Source organism: Pseudophryne corroboree, chromosome 8, assembly GCF_028390025.1.
Source record: "Pseudophryne corroboree isolate aPseCor3 chromosome 8, aPseCor3.hap2, whole genome shotgun sequence".
Taxonomy (NCBI): domain Eukaryota; kingdom Metazoa; phylum Chordata; class Amphibia; order Anura; family Myobatrachidae; genus Pseudophryne; species Pseudophryne corroboree.
In genome coordinates this window covers 101,617,821-101,636,361 of record NC_086451.1, presented here as the reverse complement: position 1 = coordinate 101,636,361, position 18,541 = coordinate 101,617,821, and the positions used below count along the sequence as shown (strand labels likewise).

Sequence of the window (18,541 nt, the reverse complement as noted above, 5' to 3'; positions counted from 1 at the left end):
TCTTCGCTGGCACCATCAGGCGACTTGCGACACCCATGAGAATGCGCAAACCGCCTGTCACAGAGACTAGTAAGTCTCCGTGCAACAACTGAGATTCCTGGCCTCTTTCCTCCTCTTTAATGGCATTGACGCGCCTCCTTTTTCACAAACGTAGTCAGTCTCCTCCCAGAACAGCATCAGACTGTCAATCATTGACAGTCTGATGCCAGCCCTGCATCCTGTGATGCAAGACCTGTTCGCTCATGCACAGAACGGGTCCTGCGCATGCGCAAAGTACCTAACATCGGTACTTTGCAACGCACAAACTTCCTGCTTTGCGGTGCAATGCAACTTTGGACCTGCCATCGGCCCAAATGTTACCCATGGTTCATAGACTTCTGTGCAAGATGGCTTTCATTACAGAGGAGCAGCAGTTTCCCCAGTTTAAAGGCATTCCTAGTGAAGTATAGAGTAGATACAATTGCCACATGCTGTCGAAAGATTTAATTTTGCAGAGTGAGATTGTCTGAGATAAAGTTGTGGTCATGGTTCCATTTTAGGGGTGTTCCCTGGCATCCCACATACCAGCTTTTCAGAGCTGGTGGTATTCGTGTCACGTCGTTTACTTTTGGTTAGGTCTGTTTTGTGCCTTTTATGGTTTACTTTAGCGGATACAGAAATTTTAGAATTTTTCTGCCAGAGCAGTGTAATAAAATATTCGGCACACAAACCGTAAATGCACATGTAAAACAAGAATGCCTCAATGTCCCCACAGTTTCCTGAATAATATAAAGCACAAATGAGGCAAAGTCATAGAGGGCAATATAAAAGTTTGAAATTATTGCATGGTTAAGGGCCTGTTTGAAGAATTGTGTTGAGTCTTGATAATAGTTGAACATCTAAGACCCTCCATGATATCTGAACATACTGTGCAGCCCTATAGAAAGAGCCTGAATATTATACTGACATCACGGTTAAAGCCTTGTGTTTCCTCTAGCTGTAATGACTGCTCACATTAAGATGGATAAAACATTATTATGAAAACACTGAGAATGAAAAATTGGTAGAGCCAAAGGTTTTAAACCTGCAATCTTTACCATTTAGATTTATAGCTTTCATTTTAACCTAGCTAAAGGGAATAAAGCAAAATGTATAATATGATATTAATGTGCTTTGGCCGTAGAAGTGTATAAATGTGCTTCTACTGCAGATCGTTTTTTTAAAAATGTTATTCCCATCATATTTACATTAGCGTACAAGCATGTAAACCCTTTATTTATACCTGCGTTATACATCGACTCATATATAATACAGGTGAAACTCAGAAAATTAGAATATAGTGTAAAAGTTCATTTATTTCAGTAATTCATCTTAATAGGTGAAACTAATATATTATGTAGACTCATTACATGCAAAGTGAGCTATTTCAATCCTTTATTTGTTATAATTTTGACGATTGAGGCTTACATATTAAAATAAACACAAATCCAAAATCTCAGAAAATTAGAATACAGGTTGAGTATCCCTTATCCAAAATGCTTGGGACCAGAAGTATTTTGGATATCGGATTTTTCCGTATTTTGGAATAATTGCATACCATAATGAGATATCATGGCAATGGGACCCAAGTCTAAGCACAGAATGCATTTATGTTTCATATACACCTTATACACACCGCCTGAAGGTCATTTTAGCTAATATTTTTAATAAATTTGTGCATTAAACAAACTGTGTGAACATTAACACAATTCATTTATGTTTCATATACACCTTATACACACAGCCTGAAGGTCATTTAATACAATATGTTTAATAACTTTGAGTATTAAACAAAGTTTGTGTACATTGAGCCATCAGAAAACAAAGGTTTCACTATCTCACTCTCACTCAAAAAATTCCGTATTTCGGAATATTCCGTATTTCGGAATATTTGGATATGGGATACTCAACCTGTATTACATAAAATCAATAAAAAAAGTAATTTTAAATACAGAAATGCCGGCCCCCTGAAAAGTATAATCATGCATGTGTACTCAGTACTTGGTTTGGGCCCCTTTTGCATGAATAACTGCCTCAATGCGACGTGGCATGGATTCTATCAGCCTGCGGCACGGCTGAGGTGTTATGGAAGTCCAGGATGCCTCAATAGCGGCCTACAGCTCTTCTGCATTGTTCGGTCTCATGTCTCTCATCTTTCTCTTGGCAAAACCAAGTACTTAGTACATATGCATGATTATAGTTTTCAGAGGGCCGACATTTATGTATTTAAAATCCTTTTTTTATTGATTTTATGTAATATTCTAATTTTTTGAGATTTTGAATTCTGGGTTTTCTTAAACTGTAAGCCACAATGCTCAAAATTATAACAAATAAAGGCTTGAAATATCTCCCTTTGCATGTAATGAGTCTATATAATGTATTCGTTTCACCTTTTAAGTTACTGAAATAAATGAACTTATGCACGAGTTTCTAATTTTCTGAGTTTGACCTGTATATATATATATTTTTTTCACAAACACAAATAAAAGCCTGTATATAGACACCAATGTACCATTACATTGACTGGTGCAGAGAGGGTCAAGAAGTGCTATGTGCTTATTTTTACGTCCTGAAATATGTTGTGCATTTTTAATAAGATCCCAGATGGTACATAGCTGTTATCGATTTGTAAACTGGAAGTGAATGCCTCCTTTGCTTTGTGTTGCACATTACTACTTGAATGGCCTTTGGATAATATAACCGCCGTGCACTTTGTGAACCATTCAGTTTCTCTGGGAGTCTTATTAGCTTGTTCAGATGCTGCCGTACTCTTCCTGTGACAGAATCCCCTTGGTCAAATTGTATCTGTCTTTTTTTTTTATCCCATCTTATCAGTAGAAAATGTTGCGATGAAAGATCCACCGGACTTATTGGACAGGCAGAAATGCCTGAACGCCTTGGCGTCTCTTCGACATGCCAAATGGTTTCAGGTTGGCTATTTGTTCTTACCTTATTGTTATTGTAGCCTTATGAGATTATTATTATTTTTTTAATTTGATTTCTTTATGACCTCATGAATCCATGCACAGTAATCCATTATACTAGACCTCCTGAGTAGTATATAATTCTATATTTACTGTCAAGTCATGCTTGCTTAGCAGCTGTGCCATCTATGTGGCCTACTGGAGATTGCTCGTTGGTTACCAGCTGATGAGTTGTTAATTGTGTTGACGACACACAACTGGCAACCCTCTTGTCCAATCACAGTTGTGCACATGTTTTCCTTGACAAGTGGCCTCCTGACCAGCCCACAGGTGACATGGATGCCGTTCAGAAATGGGCTTAGATTCAGTAGTGCTAGCTGAAACATTATCATGAGGCTACAAAAGCAATCTTTACATGAAGCTTTTCAGTTCTATTTTAAAACCTGACCTTTCTAAACATGGATGTTTTATCATTCTGTAATTCTCTTTGCATGAACTTAATCATTTACTACTCAGTAATCACATTAAAGAATCTGTCCGAGGCCTTTGTAGGTTAGGGTAAAGAGTGAGCACAACAGCAGAACTGGAACCATTTTATCTATTCCAGGCGAGAGCAAACGGATTAAAATCTTGTGTAATTGTACTACGTATTCTGCGAGATTTGTGCAACAGAGTACCCACCTGGGCGCGGCTGAAAGGATGGGTGAGTTTACCTTCCGATGACTACAGTTGGTTGGACATGAGACAGTGCTTATACTTCCTGTTGGAAGTAAACTGATGTACAATATTATAAAATGACAACATTTTCCTTTGTACAGTGTTCCTTGTTAATAGTCTAACATAACATATATTCACATTCAAGTAAATATGCAGTTTTACAGTAACAGTTTTAACTATTCTGATTACAACAATAATAATAATTAATAATAATTTAATTTATATAGCGCTCTTTCTCCAATAGGACTCAAGGCGCTTTACAAATATAAATGACAGTCATACCAGAATACAGTTTTGTGTTTTGGAGATTTTAGGACTTACTTTCTGCCTCATTTCTCTCAGCCATTGGAACTCATATGTGAAAAAGCCATAGGAACGTCTAATAGGCCACTGGGCGCTGGTGAAGCATTACGAAGAGTCATGGAGTGCCTGGCATTTGGCATCATTTTGCCTGGTAAGACATTTAGAACATACACAGCTTAATAGTGTTGAGTGACGTTAGATCTGATTACTGAACAAACAGTTCTGTGGCCAATTTGGCCACGCACCCGATAGACCAAATTGCCTAGATTTAATTGCCCATTGGAGCAATGTTTCCTGATTTATTTTTTTTAATTACTGTATGTATTATTTTGCTGCTAAACAGTCTTTCCAATATGGGTTTGTACTGCCATTCCTATACCTCATTACTGATTTAAGTTCATTAGGACAATCCATTGTAAAATCATTTGTCCACAGGAGATTATGGTTATTACTTTTTGGAAGACTTCTAATTGAAGAATATATCAGACTTAAAATAGAAGCGTCATATTACTATAGTCACTTTCTCTATTTCTCTAGCAAATGGTTAAAGGCTCTCTTTAACACAGCTGATATACTTTGTAAATGTATGTCCTTTTATCCTGGCTATGACTACTTTTCTTTGAAAAACAAAACAATATTGCTATTCTGTAAAGAATGTACTGTATCACGTTAACCTACACGTTGAAATAATACAGGATATAAATTTATGAATCTTAATTCATATCTCCTTTTTTCAGTAGTGTGAAAATGTTGCACTTTAATGCTTTCTTAAATGCTTTCAAAATGTTTGCAAGAGTGTATATCATAAGTGTATTGTGTTACATTCATGTAGGAGGGCCAGGTCTTTATGATCCGTGTGAAAGGGAACCCACAGATGCTTTGGTCTACATGACGGTGAAAGAGAGAGAGGAGATCACACAAAGTGCACAGGTAACAGGATGCGTGAGCCTAAGCCAGGGATATTACCCAGTGAATGGGAGAAAATGTGTCAAAACTAGAGATGAGCGGGTTCGGTTTTACTCTGTTCTCAAAACGGCATCTTATTGGCTCACGGATGTCACGTGTTTTGGATAGCCAATAAGATGCCGTTTTGAGAACCGAGTAAAACCGAACCCGCTCATCTCTAGTTAAAACAGACATTTTAAGATGTTTTGCAGATTTCAGGTCTGTGTGCATTAACTGCATATTATTTGCTTTTTCATGAAATAGTTAAGTGTGTTTCTCTTACGTCCTAGAGGATACTGGGGTCCACATTAGTACCATGGGGTATAGACTTGTTTACTAGGAACCTTGGGCACTTTAAGAAATCAATAGTGTGCACTGGCTCATCCCTCTATGCCCCTCCTACCAGACTCGGTTTAGAAAATGTGCCCGGAGTTGCCGGTCACGCTTAGGGAAGCTCCTGAAGAGTTTTCTGCATTTATTTTCTGTTTGTTATTTTACAGGCGCTGCTGGGTGGCACCAGCATGCCTGCTTCGTGGGACTTAGGGGGAGAACGGCCCAACTTCCTGAAGAGTTAATTGTCCTGTTTCTCCGCTGACAGGACACTGAGCTCCTGAAGGAGTTATTCGCAAGCCCCACCACAGCGAGCGTACCCTCCTGCAGCACGCCTCCACCCCTAACAGAGCCAGAAGAAAGAAGAGTGGTGAGTAGTACGCTGGCATCCCGGTTAGCGGGTCGCCGGCGATAATGGCGGCACAAGGGTAGGAGCGCAGCGCTGACATGCAGGCTGTGCTCCGGGGCTCAGGAGGACATGAGTGTGTCCCGCTGTGAGGGGCGTGCTGAGCCACCAATGAATACCCACACTGGCAAATAGCTTCACAAGGGTTCTAACCCTCTATTAAGCAAACCACAAACCTCAGGCTAGTATAAAAAAAAACAAAAAAAAACGGGAAGCCGCGCGCCATTACGGTGGCGGGGCTTCACTATGAGCGGATCCAGCAGCTCACCAGCGCCATTTTCCCTCTGAAGCTTACACATGACAGGAAAGCACAGCTCCTCCACAAAGACTCCACGTTTCCTTAGCGGTACCAGGGGGTCTTAGAAGGGGGATGGAGTGTTGTAGAATACTAAGCCCTCTTAGGGGACTTAGTGTGGCGACCTGGCCGAGTTTACTTGGCTAAAAGGGCGCTGTGTGGCTGGCTCCATTTTCTGTGTCTCCCTGCGGGCTCTGTTTGGGTTACACTGTGTTTTCACCTTCTGTGTGTGTGTGTGTGTCCCTTCATGTTGCCATGTCCAGGGGCTGTGTTTTCTCCAAGCAGAGTGTCTGTCCTCCCCGGGAGACTCGCTACCATGTACTCAGAATAGTATACATTCTCAGGCTAGTGGGTCAGAACCCCCATGGTTGGATTCCATTAAGGGGATGATATCTAATATTTCTACTAAATTAGCCCATACTGAGAAAAGAGACGCAATATTAAGACAGTCTATGGATCTCATGAATAGAGATTCGGTTCCCATGCCAGCGTCTCAGACCCCTGCCATTTGCCCACTAATGCGTACTCTGGCCCAGCTCATGCAGGCTGATACTGATGACGATATGTCAGACACAGAGGAGGGTGAAGTGGATGCGGGTGGGGGAGATGCGGTCCTGTCACAAGGCATACAGGCTCTGAAAGAAGCTATTAGGGATGTCCTACACATTCCTGACAAGGTGGCGAAGATAGAGGAGGAATCTTATTTTCTCTGACGTCCTAGTGGATGCTGGGGACTCCGTAAGGACCATGGGGAATAGCGGCTCCGCAGGAGACTGGGCACAAAAGTAAAGCTTTAGAACTACCTGGTGTGCACTGGCTCCTCCCCCTATGACCCTCCTCCAAGCCTCAGTTAGATTTTTGTGCCCGAACGAGAAGGGTGCACTCTAGGTGGCTCTCCTGAGCTGCTTAGTGAAAAGTTTAGTTTTAGGTTTTTTATGTTCAGTGAGACCTGCTGGCAACAGGCTCACTGCATCGAGGGACTAAGGGGAGAAGAAGCGAACTCACCTGCGTGCAGAGTGGATTGGGCTTCTTAGGCTACTGGACATTAGCTCCAGAGGGACGATCACAGGCCCAGCCATGGATGGGTCCCAGAGCCGCGCCGCCGGCCCCCTTACAGAGCCAGAAGACAGAAGAGGTCCGGGAAATCGGCGTCAGAAGACGTCCTGTCTTCAATAAGGTAGCGCACAGCACCGCAGCTGTGCGCCATTGCTCTCAGCACACTTCACACTCCGGTCACTGAGGGTGCAGGGCGCTGGGGGGGGGCGCCCTGAGACGCAATAAAAACACCTTAGATGGCGAAAAATACATCACATATAGCTCCTGGGCTATATGGATGCATTTAACCCCTGCCAGAATACACAGAAAAACGGGAGATAGGCTCCGCCCCCTTCTCGGCGGCCTTACCTCCTCAGCACACTGGCGCCATTTTCCCTCACAGCTCCGTTGGAGGGAAGCTCCCTGGCTCTCCCCTGCAGTCACTACACTACAGAAAGGGTTAAAAGAGAGGGGGGCACTAATTACGCGCAGTATTAAAAATACAGCAGCTATAAGGGGAAAAACACTTATATAAGGTTATCCCTGTATATATCTAGCGCTCTGGTGTGTGCTGGCAAACTCTCCCTCTGTCTCCCCAAAGGGGCTAGTGGGGTCCTGTCCTCTATCAGAGCATTCCCTGTGTGTGTGCTGTGTGTCGGTACGTTTGTGTCGACATGTTTGAGGAGAAAAATGATGTGGAGACGGAGCAGATTGCCTGTAATAGTGATGTCACCCCCTAGGGGGTCGACACCTGAGTGGATGAACTGTTGGAAGAAATTACGTGACAGTGTCAGCTCTGTATAAAAGACAGTGGTTGACATGAGACAGCCGGCTACTCAGCTTGTGCCTGTCCAGATGTCTCATAGGCCGTCAGGGGCTCTAAAGCGCCCGTTACCTCAGATGGCAGATATAGACTCCGACACGGATACTGACTCCAGTGTCGACGGTGAAGAGACAAATGTGACTTCCAGTAGGGCCACACGTTACATGATTGAGGCAATGAAAAATGTTTTACACATTTCTGATAATACGAGTACCACCAAAAAGGGGTATTATGTTCAGGTGAGGAAAAACTACCTGTAGTTTTCCTGAATCTGAGAAATTAAATGAGGTGTGTGATAATGCGTGGGTTTCCCCCGATAACAACTGATAATTTCTAAAATGTTATTGGCATTATATCCTTTTCCGCCAGAGGTTAGGGTGCGTTGGGAAACACCCCCTAGGGTGGATAAAGCGCTCACACGCTTGTAAGAACAAGGGCTCTACCCTCTCCTGAGATGGCCGCCCTTAAGGATCCTGCTGATAGAAAGCAGGAGGGTATCCTAAAATGTATTTACACACATACTGGTGTTATACTGCGACCAGCAATCGCCTCAGCCTGGATGTGCAGTGCTGGGTTGGCGTGATCGGATTCCCTGACTGAAAATATTGATACCCTAGATAGGGACAGTATATTATTGCCTATAGAGCATTTAAAAGATGCATTTCTATATATGCGTGATGCACAGCGGAATATTTGCCGACTGGCATCAAGTCTAAGTGCGTTGTCCATTTCTGCCAGTAGAGGGTTATGGACACGACAGTGGTCAGGTGATGCGGATTCCAAACGGCATTTGGAAATATTGCCTTATTAAGGGGAGGAGTTATTTGGGGTCGGTCTTTCAGACCTGGTGGCCACGGCAACAGCTGGGAAATCCACGTTTGCACCCCAGGTCGCCTCTCAACATAAGAAGACGCCGTATTATCAGGCGCAGTCTTTTCGTGGGCAAGCGGGCAAAAGGTTCCTCATTTCTGCCCCGTGACAGAGGGAGAGGAAAAAGGCTGCAGAAATCAGCCAGTTCCCAGGAACAGAAGCCCTCTCCCGCCTCTGCCAAGCCCTCAATATGACGCTGGGGCTTTACAAGCAGAATCAGGCACGGTGGGGGCCCGTCTCAATGAATTTCAGCGCGCAGTGGGCTCACTCGCAAGTAGACCCCTGGATCCTTCAGGTGATATCTCAGGGGTACAAATTGGAATTCGAGACGTCTCCCCCTCGCCGTTTCCTAAAGTCGGCTTTACCGATGTCTCCTTCTGACAGGGAGGCAGTTTTGGAAGCCATTCACAAGCTGTATTCCCAGCAGGTGATAATCAAGGTACCCCTCCTGCAACAGGGAACGGGGTATTATTCCACACTGTTGTGGTACCGAAGCCGGACGGCTCGGTGAGACCGATTCTAAATCTAAAATCTTGAACACTTACATACGGAGGTTCAAATTCAAGATTGAGTCACTCAGAACAGTGATTGCGAACCTGGAAGAAGGGGACTACATGATGTCTTGGGACATCAAGGATGCTTACCTTCATGTCCCAATTTACCCTTCTCACCAAGTGTACCTCAGGTTTAGGGTACAGAACTGTCACTATCCGTTTCAGACGCTGCCGTATGGATGGTCCACGGCACCCCGGGTCTTTACCAAGGTAATGGCCGAAATGATGATACTCCTTCGAAGGAAGGGAATTTTAGTTATCCCTTACTTGGACGATTCCCTGATAAGGGTAAGATCCAGGGAACAGTTGGAGGTCGGTGTAGCACTATCTCAGGTAGTGTTGCGGCAGCACGATTGGATTCTCAATATTCCAAAATCGCAGCTGATTCCGACGACTCGTCGTCTGTTCCTAGGGATGATCCTGGACACAGTCCAGAAAAAGGTGTTTCTCCCAGAGGAGAAAGTCAGGGAGTTATCCGAGCTAGTCGGGAACCTCCTATAACCGAGCCAAGTCTCAGTACATCAATGAAAGGGTTCTGGGAAAAATGGTGGCTTCCTACGAAGCAATCCCATTCGGCAGATTCCACGCAAGAACTTTCCAGTGGGACCTGCTGGACAAATGGTCCGGGTCGCATCTTCAGATGCATCAGCGGATAACCCTGTCACCAAGCACAAGGGTGTCTCTCCTGTGGTGGTTGCAGAGTGCTAATCTTCTAGAGGGCCGCAGATTCGACATTCAGGACTGGGTCCTGGTGACCACGGATGCCAGCCTGCGAGGCTGGGGAGCAGTCACACAGGGAAGGAATTTCCAGAGCTTATGGTCAAGCCTGGAGACATCACTTCACATAAATATCCTGAAGCTAAGGGCCATTTACAATGCTCTAAGCTCAGCAAGACCTCTGCTTCAAGGTCACCCGGAGTTGATCCATTCGGACAACATCACGGCAGTCACCCACGTAAACAGACAGGGTGACACAAGAAGCAGGAGGGCAATGGCAGAAGCTGCAAGGATTCTTCGCTGGGCGGAAAATCATGTGATAGCACTGTCAGCAAGTGGGGACTTCACCCAGAAGTCTTCCACATGTTTATAAAACTCGACAAGTATTGCGCCGGGTCAAGGGACCCTCCGGCAATAGCTGTAGACGCTCTGGTAACACAGTGGGTGTACCAGTCAGTGTATGTGTTCCCTCCTCTGCCTCTCATACCCAAGGTACTGAGAATTATAAGATGGAGAGGAGTAAGCACTATATTCGGGCTCCGGATTGGCCAAGAAGGACTTGGTAACCGGAACTTCAAGAGATGCTCACGGAGGATCCGTGGCCTCTGCCTCTAAGAAGGGACCTGCTCCAGCAAGGACCCTGTCTGTTTCAAGACTTACCGTGACTGCGTTTGACGGCATGGCGGTTGAACGCCGGATCCTGAAGGAGAAAGGCATTCCGGATGAAGTCATTCCTATCCTGATCAAAGCCAGGAAAGATATAACCGCAAAACATTATCACCGCATTTGGCGAAAATATGTTGCGTGGTGCGAGGCCAGTAAGGCCCCGACGGAGGAATTTTCAACTAGGTCGATTCCTACATTTCCTGCAAACAGGAGTGTCTATGGGCCTGAAATGGGAGTCCATTAAGGTTCAAATTTCGGCCCTGTCAATTTTCTTCCAAAAAGAACTAGCTTCAGTCCCTGAAGTTCAGACGTTTGTGAAAGGGGTACTGTATATACAGCCTCCTTTTGAGCCTCCAGTGGCACCTTGGGATCTAAATGTAGTTTTTGGGTTCCAAAAGTCACATTGGTTTGAACCACTTAAATATGTGGAGTTAAAATATCTCACATGGAAAGTGGTCATGCTGTTGGCCCTGGCCTGGGCCAGGTGCGTGTCAGAATTGGCGGCTTTATCCTGTAAAAGCCCTCATCTGATTTTCCATTCGGACAGGGCGGAATTGAGGACTTGTCCTCAGTTTCTCCCTAAGGTGGTTTTCAGCGTTTCACCTAAATCAACCTATTGTGGTGCCTGCGGCTACTAGGGACTTGGAGGACTCCAAGTTGCTAGACGTTGTCAGGGCCCTGGAAATATAGGTTTCCAGGACGGCTGGAGTCAGAAAATCTGACTCGTTGTTTATTCTGTATGCACCCAACAAGCTGAGTGCTCCTGCTTCTAAGCAGACTATTGCTCGTTGGATTTGTAGTACAATTCAGCTTGCACATTCTGTGGCAGGCCTGCCACAGACAAAATCTGTAAAAGCCCATTCCACAAGGAAGGTGGGCTCATCTTGGGCGGCTGCCCGAGGGGTCTCGGCTTTACAACTTTGCCGAGCAGCTACTTGGTCAGGAGCAAATACGTTTGTAAAATTCTACAAATTTGATACCCTGGCTGAGGAGGACCTGGAGTTCTCTCATTTGGTGCTGCAGAGTCATCCGCACTCTCCCGCCCGTTTGGGAGCTTTGGTATAATCCCCATGGTCCTTACGGAGTCCCCAGCATCCACTAGGACATCAGAGAAAATAAGAATTTACTTACCAATAATTCTATTTCTCGTAGTCCGTAGTGGATGCTGGGCGCCCATCCCAAGTGCGGATTGTCTGCAATACTGGTACATAGTTATTGTTACCAAAAAAAAAAAAAAAAAAAATCGGGTTATTGCTGTAGTGAGCCATCTTTTCTAGAGGCTCCTCTGTTATCATGCTGTTAACTGGGTTTAGATCACAAGTTATATGGTGTGATTGGTGTGGCTGGTATGAGTCTTACCCGGGATTCAAAATCCTTCCTTATTGTGTACGCTCGTCTGGGCACAGTATCCTAACTGAGGCTTGGAGGAGGGTCATAGGGGGAGGAGCCAGTGCACACCAGGTAGTTCTAAAGCTTTACTTTTGTGCCCAGTCTCCTGCGGAGCCGCTATTCCCCATGGTCCTTACGGAGTCCCCAGCATCCACTACGGACTACGAGAAATAGAATTATCGGTAAGTAAATTCTTATTTTTTTAATGTAAAAAAGAAATCCTCAGCTACTTTTCCAGCATCACAGGAATTGAATGCCCTGTTTGAGGAAACGGGCTAATCCTGACAAGTTTCAGATCCCTAAAAGGTTAATTACTTCCTTCCCATTTCCTTTGGAGAATAGAAAGAAATGGGAAAACCCGCCGATTTGTGGACGCATCGGTATCTAGGTTGTCACGTAAGATAGTCTTACCTGTTCCTGGGGCAGCATCCTTAAAGGACACGGCTGACCGCAAAATTGAGACCACTCTCAAATCCTTATACACTGCTGCTGGGGTGGCCCAGAGACCCACTATTGCTTGTGCATGGATCACTAGGGCCATTGATAATGGCCAGGTAATCTAATTGACGGGTTAGATTCCTTACCCAGGGGGGAGATAATTTTACTCCTACAGCATATTCAGGACTCCAATTTCCTTTATGGCCTCCACCATAAAGTTAGCAGTTTTCTCAACGCACGCACCACTGCCATGGCAGTGTCAGCATGCAGGGGCTTGTGGATACGCTAGTGGACTGCGGATCAGATTCCAGGAAAGGCGTGGAAAGCCTACCATTCACAGGTGAGAGGCTCTTTTTTTTGGAGATGAACTGGATACGTTGATATCCAAGGCTACGACGGGTAAGTCTACATACCTTCCTTCCGCAGCACCCCCAGCTAGGAAAACCTACTCTACTCCAACTCTGCAGCCCCTTTGGACAACGAAATTTAAAGGCAGATCCAAAGGTTTTTCTACAGCCTTTAAAGGCAATAGAGGTAAACAGAGAAAACCAGCAGCTGCAGGTTCTCAGGAACAGACCTCCGGTTCTGCTTCCTCAAAGCCTTCAGCATGACTGTGGACCGCACTACCTGGAAGACAGGCAGGTGGGAGCCCGGTTACGTTATTTCAGTCACGTTTGGGTAACATCATGCCAGGATCCCTGGGTCAAAAACCTCATCATCCAGGGATACAGACTGGAGTTTCAGGAACTCCCATCTCCCAGATTCTTGAAATCAGGCTTACCAGCTACTCCAAAAGCAGGTATGACTTTGCAGGCAGCAATTCAGAAACTGTTACAAACTTAGGTCATTGTCCCAGTTATACTTCAACTACAAAACAAAGGTTATTACTCCAGCCTGTTTGTGGTACCGAAACCGGACGGTTCGGTAAGGCCCATTTTTGATCTCAAATCACTGAATCCCTACTTAAGGGTGTTCAAGTTGGAGTCTCTGAGAGTGATGATCTCAGGTCTGGAGGAGGGGGAATTTCTGGTGTCTCTGGACATCAAGGATGCATACCTTCATATACCGATTTGGCCGCCTTATCAGACTTATCTATGGTTTGCACTAAAGGACTGTTGCTACCAGTTCCAGGCCCTACCATTTGGCCTCTCCACGGCACCGAGTGTGTTCACCAAGGTAACTGCAGAGATGATGTTTCTCCTCCGAAAGCAAAGAGTGAACATAATACCATACCTGGATGACCTGCTGATCAAAGCACCATCCAGGGAGAGGTTGTTGGACAGCATTGCCCTCTCAACCTGTCCACTCCAGGATCACGGGTGGATTCTGAACCTACCAAAATCTCATCTGGAACCAACACGGAGGCTTCCGTTCCTGGGGATGATACTGGATATGGAGGAGTAGAAGGTATTCCTTCTGTTGGAAAAGGCATTGGTGATCCAAGCGATGGTGCAGGATGTTCTAAATCCAGCCTGAATATCAGTGCATCTATGCATTCGCCTTCTAGGGAAGATGGTCGCCTCTTACGAGGCTCTGTACGGAAGGTTTCATACAAGGCCCTTCCAGCTGGATCTGTTGGACAAATGGTCCGGATCGCATCTTCACATGCACCAGAGGATACATCTGTCGCCAAAGGCCAGGATTTCTCTTCTGTGGTGGCTTCAGACTTCAAACCTGACCGAGGGTCGAAGGTTCAGGATTCAAAATTGGATTCTGATGACCACAGATACAAGCCTCAGAGGTTGGGGAGCAGTGAACCAGGGGGAACAGGTCCAAGGAAAAGGTCAAGTCAGGAAACCATTCTTCCAGGCAACGTTCTGGAGCGAAGGGCCATATACAACGCCCTTCTACAGGCATCTTCAATATCACGCCATTCAAGTTCAGTCGGACAATATGACGGCAGTAACGTACATCAACCGACAGTGCGGAACGAAGAGCAGAGCAGCAATGTCAGAGGTAACAAGGATTCTCCTCTGGGCACAAAGACACGCGGTGGCGCTGTCTGGAATCTTCATTCTGGGTGTAGACAACTGGGAGGTGGACTTCCTCATCAGACACCACCACCACCACCCAGGAGAGTGGGGCCTTCACCCGCAGGTGTTCGAGTCTTTAACACGCCGGTGAGGAATTCCACAAATAGACATGATGCCCTCTCGTCTCAACATGAATCTCAAGCGGTATTGTTCCAGGTCGAGGGACCCATAAGCAGTGGCGGTGGATGCTCTGGTGACTCCATGGGTCTACCAGATGGTTTACGTGTTTCCACCTCTTCCATTGATCCCAAGAATTCTCAAAATAATAAAAAGGGAAAAGGTTCAAGCAATTCTCATTGCTCTGGACTGGCCAAGAAGGGCCTGGTACGCGGATCTACTGGAGATGCTTCTAGAGGACCCGTGGCCTCTGCCTCTTCACAAGGAGCTTCTTCAACAGGGGCCGTTTGTCCATCAAGACTTACCACGGCTACGTTTGACGGCATGGAGGTTGAGCGTCAAATTCTAGCCCTGAAATGAATCCCGGACAGGGTTATTCCAACCTTCATCCAAGCCAGAAAAGGGGTAATGTCTAAACATTACCACAGTATTTGGAAAAAAATATATGTCTCTTGGTGCGAAAACAGTAAATTTCCTGCAGTGTAATTTCAACTGGGACGTTTTCTCCTTTTTCTGCAGTCGGGTGTGGCTGTGGGCCTACGTTTGGGCTCCTTTAAAAGTCCAGATTTAGGCCTTATCCATTTTCTTCCAGAAACAATTGGCTTCCCTCCCTGAGGTTCAGATGTTCTTGAAGGGTGTTCTGCACATCTAACCGCCCTTTGTGCCTCCCATGGCACCTTGGGATCTCAATGTGGTGTTGCAGTTTCAACAATCGGAATGGTTTGAGCTTTTACAGGAGGTTGATGTAAAGTTTCTTACGTGGAAGACTGTTACACTGTTGGCCTTAGCTTCAGCAAGGCGTGTGTCTGGACTGGGGGCGTTGTCTCACAAAAGCCCCTATTTCATTTTTTAGGAAAATAGAAATGAACTCAGAACGCATCAGCAATTTCTTCCTAAGGTGGTGTCTGCGTTTTATATCAACCAACCTATTGTGGTTCCGGTGCTTACGTACACCTCTGCTACCTCAAAGTCCTTGGATGTTGTGAGGGCTTTGAAGATCTTTGTGAAGTGGACAGCTCATCACAGAAAATCTGAACCACTGTTTTTTCATTGATCCCAAGAAAATTGGGTGTCCTTCTTCAAAGCAGTCTATTGCTCGCTGGATCAGGCTTACTATCCAGCATGCTTATTCTATGGCAAGATTGCCGGTTCCTAAAATACAGGCCCACTCTACTAGGTCGGTGGGTTTTTCCTGGGCTGCTGCCCGGGGTGTCTCTGCTTTACAGCTCTGCCGAGCGGCTACTTGGTCAGGTTCGAACACGTTTGCTAAGTTCTACAAGTTCGATACTTTGGCCTCTGAGGAACTTCAGTTTGGTCAATCTGTTCTGCAGGTGCCACAGCACTCTCCCACCCGGTTTGGGACCTTTGGTACGTCCCCATGGTACTAATGTGCACCCCATTATCCTCTAGGATGTAAGAGAAAATAGAATTTTAATTACCTACCGGTAAATCCTTTTCTCGTAGTCCATAGAGGATACTGGGCGCCCACCCAGCGCTTCGTGTTTCCTGCACTGTTACTTCGTTAAGTATTGTTGTTGGTTCAGCTGTTGCTGTTCCTGTTCAAGTTGGTTAGCATGGCTTTCCTCTTGTTTGGTGTGTACTGGTTCGAATCTCACCACTGTTCTGTTAAATCCTTCTGTCAAGGTATGCCCATCTCCTCGGGCACAGTTTCTAGACGTAGTCTGGTAGGAGGGGCATAGAAGGAGGAGCCAGTGCACACTATTGATTTCTTAAAGTTCCCAAGGCGCCTAGTGGACCCGTCTATACCCCATGCTACTAATGTTGACCCCAGTATCCTCTACGGACTGCAAGAAAAGGGTTTACTGATAGGTAATTAAAATCCTGTTTTTACGTTCTTATACTCCCTGACAGTTGTCAGTGGTTTAGACCTCAGTGACTTCAACTCTTTCAGGTTGTTACCACGTTCTGCTGTCATCTTTAGACAGCTTCTAATGAGACCCACCACCTTGTCTCTGCCCCAGCAGACACACAACACGTTGGAGCTCCAAAATTCTCAAAGGAGCAGCATTATCAGGGTAGCTCCAGGCTTCTTGCCCACATTTTCCCTCCCTCACCACGCCTTTTACCAGGTCCATATGCTTCCCTAAGTGTAAAGGTGCACGCACATGCTGCCATTTTGCCCAAATGTAAATGTGCATGCTCGAATATAAGTGTGTTGCCCTGTGTGATAAGGAGGGTCCGCTGTAGATGGTTTTAATTGAGTTTATTATCATTTTGTGGCAGGAACTCAGCATTTATACTTCATGCAGGAAAATAGGGCTGGCCTCCTGGGGCTGGAATGTGAAGGTGCAAAAAGTTTCATCATGTCACTACCCTTAATGCTGCAGTTGCATAACAATCATAATAACGGGCTATGAATTAGAAAAAGCATTGATCTACGTTTATTTGCAGTTTTTTACATTTATGAAGATATTTCTCATTTTGGTGTTGGCACAGTTACTATGAAACGTTTAGTAGAAACATTGAATAATCTGAACATACGTCGTTGGGTAAGAAGTGTGGTTGCATGTCCTGGGCGCTTTGTGCTGCAAGTAGATTCAGCATAAACTCTACAGACATCAGAGATTAATGATACATACACATTTCCTCATATGTTACAGTTCAGTGCGGATGACGTAGTGTAGGTTCTACTTATTTCCATTTTGCAGGGCACATTTCAGAAGGGCCTGTAGGTCAGCTTGCCTAGTGTCTACTATCTCATCCTGTGACCCTGAACTGTGATATGAAGCTAGAGTGTAATGCAGATGACTGATTCCTTTCCACTTATTAATATTCTCTTAGTTCATTGCTTCTTGTCAATGCTTTTCACAACACATTAAGTATGTCTGACATGCAGTGTGAAGCAGCTTCCATTCTGCAACACTCAGCAGCAGCCAAACCCTTCCGCTGAGGAATGTGATGTTTTATTAGCCAGTCTTGTGTGCTTAGTAGTGATCATAGACTACAGCTCAAGCACACATGTACAACTTGAAACCCCGTTAATAAAGTTAGGTGCATCAATGCAACAGTAAATGTAATTAAAAATATATTGCTTTGAACCAGTCAAGTAGATGGCTTGACCAACATATTCCGTTATATAGCCAGAACATTTGTACATGGAAATGTTGGTATTGTATCTGTAAAGGTGAGTTTGTGTCCCATACAGTATTTTATCATTTTGATGTTCCTGTATTATCAAATAGGTTTATGTAATTGTGTACTGCCAGCCTTTTGGGGTTTTCCTTTTTTTTTTTTTTTTGTGTAAAGTACGTCTTTCCTTCCTTAGATGGTATGTTTCCTAGTCGGAATGGAAAACACGGAGTGCTATATTCAGCAGGATGGAGTCTGTATTTAAATATTTTATTTAAATACATATATAGAATATATGAATAAAGAGTAGCTATAATACAATAGTCAATCACTAATATATAGCACTGCAATAACAATAAACCAATAACTCGCTATCATATATCTGTCAAAATTGATGTACAGTATAGTCCAAGGCAGAGCATATATTTCATTGGTAAAGGCAGTGTGATGTTAATAGTAAGTCATTAATACATAACAGATGACAGTAAAAAGTCCCAAAGTAGGTTTTGGGATATAAATCCCTCAAAGGAATACGGTCAGATAGCTTTATATAAGTAATAATACTGATATGATGGAATAAGGATGCAAATGTTTCTGCTCTCCCCAGTGAAAAATATTAGGTTTCAGTTTCCTTCTGAAGAAACAGAGTGTTGGTTCCTCGGAGAAATGTGTCAAGGTACAAGAGCTGACTATCAGAGTCATGCTGTCTCCCAGACCAAAATACATCTTTCAGACTAGGTTGGCCACAGCAGCGTGTGTCTTTGGAGAATCCTTTCATCCCAGCATAATCTCCCAGGTGATTTAGGTGCCTTAACCTGTACTACTGCATATGACAGGACACAGCATAATACACACTGCGTATCCATGGCTG

The 18,541-nt window shown here is 44.7% G+C and overlaps 1 protein-coding gene across 5 annotated transcripts in view; it reads left to right on the top strand.

Moving 5' to 3' along the window:
* Window positions 1–18,541, top strand: part of STRBP (spermatid perinuclear RNA binding protein) — a 540,853-nt gene that overhangs the window by 289,718 nt on the left and 232,594 nt on the right. For 4 of the 5 annotated variants that reach the window (XM_063936847.1, XM_063936843.1, XM_063936844.1 and 1 more), the window contains exons 7-10: window positions 2,854–2,948; window positions 3,550–3,645; window positions 4,002–4,113; window positions 4,795–4,892. In XM_063936847.1, coding sequence (XP_063792917.1) covers window positions 2,854–2,948; window positions 3,550–3,645; window positions 4,002–4,113; window positions 4,795–4,892 — 401 coding nt within the window. The remainder of the gene's footprint in view (window positions 1–2,853; window positions 2,949–3,549; window positions 3,646–4,001; window positions 4,114–4,794; window positions 4,893–18,541) is intronic. The other variant, XM_063936846.1, reaches the window with a different exon arrangement.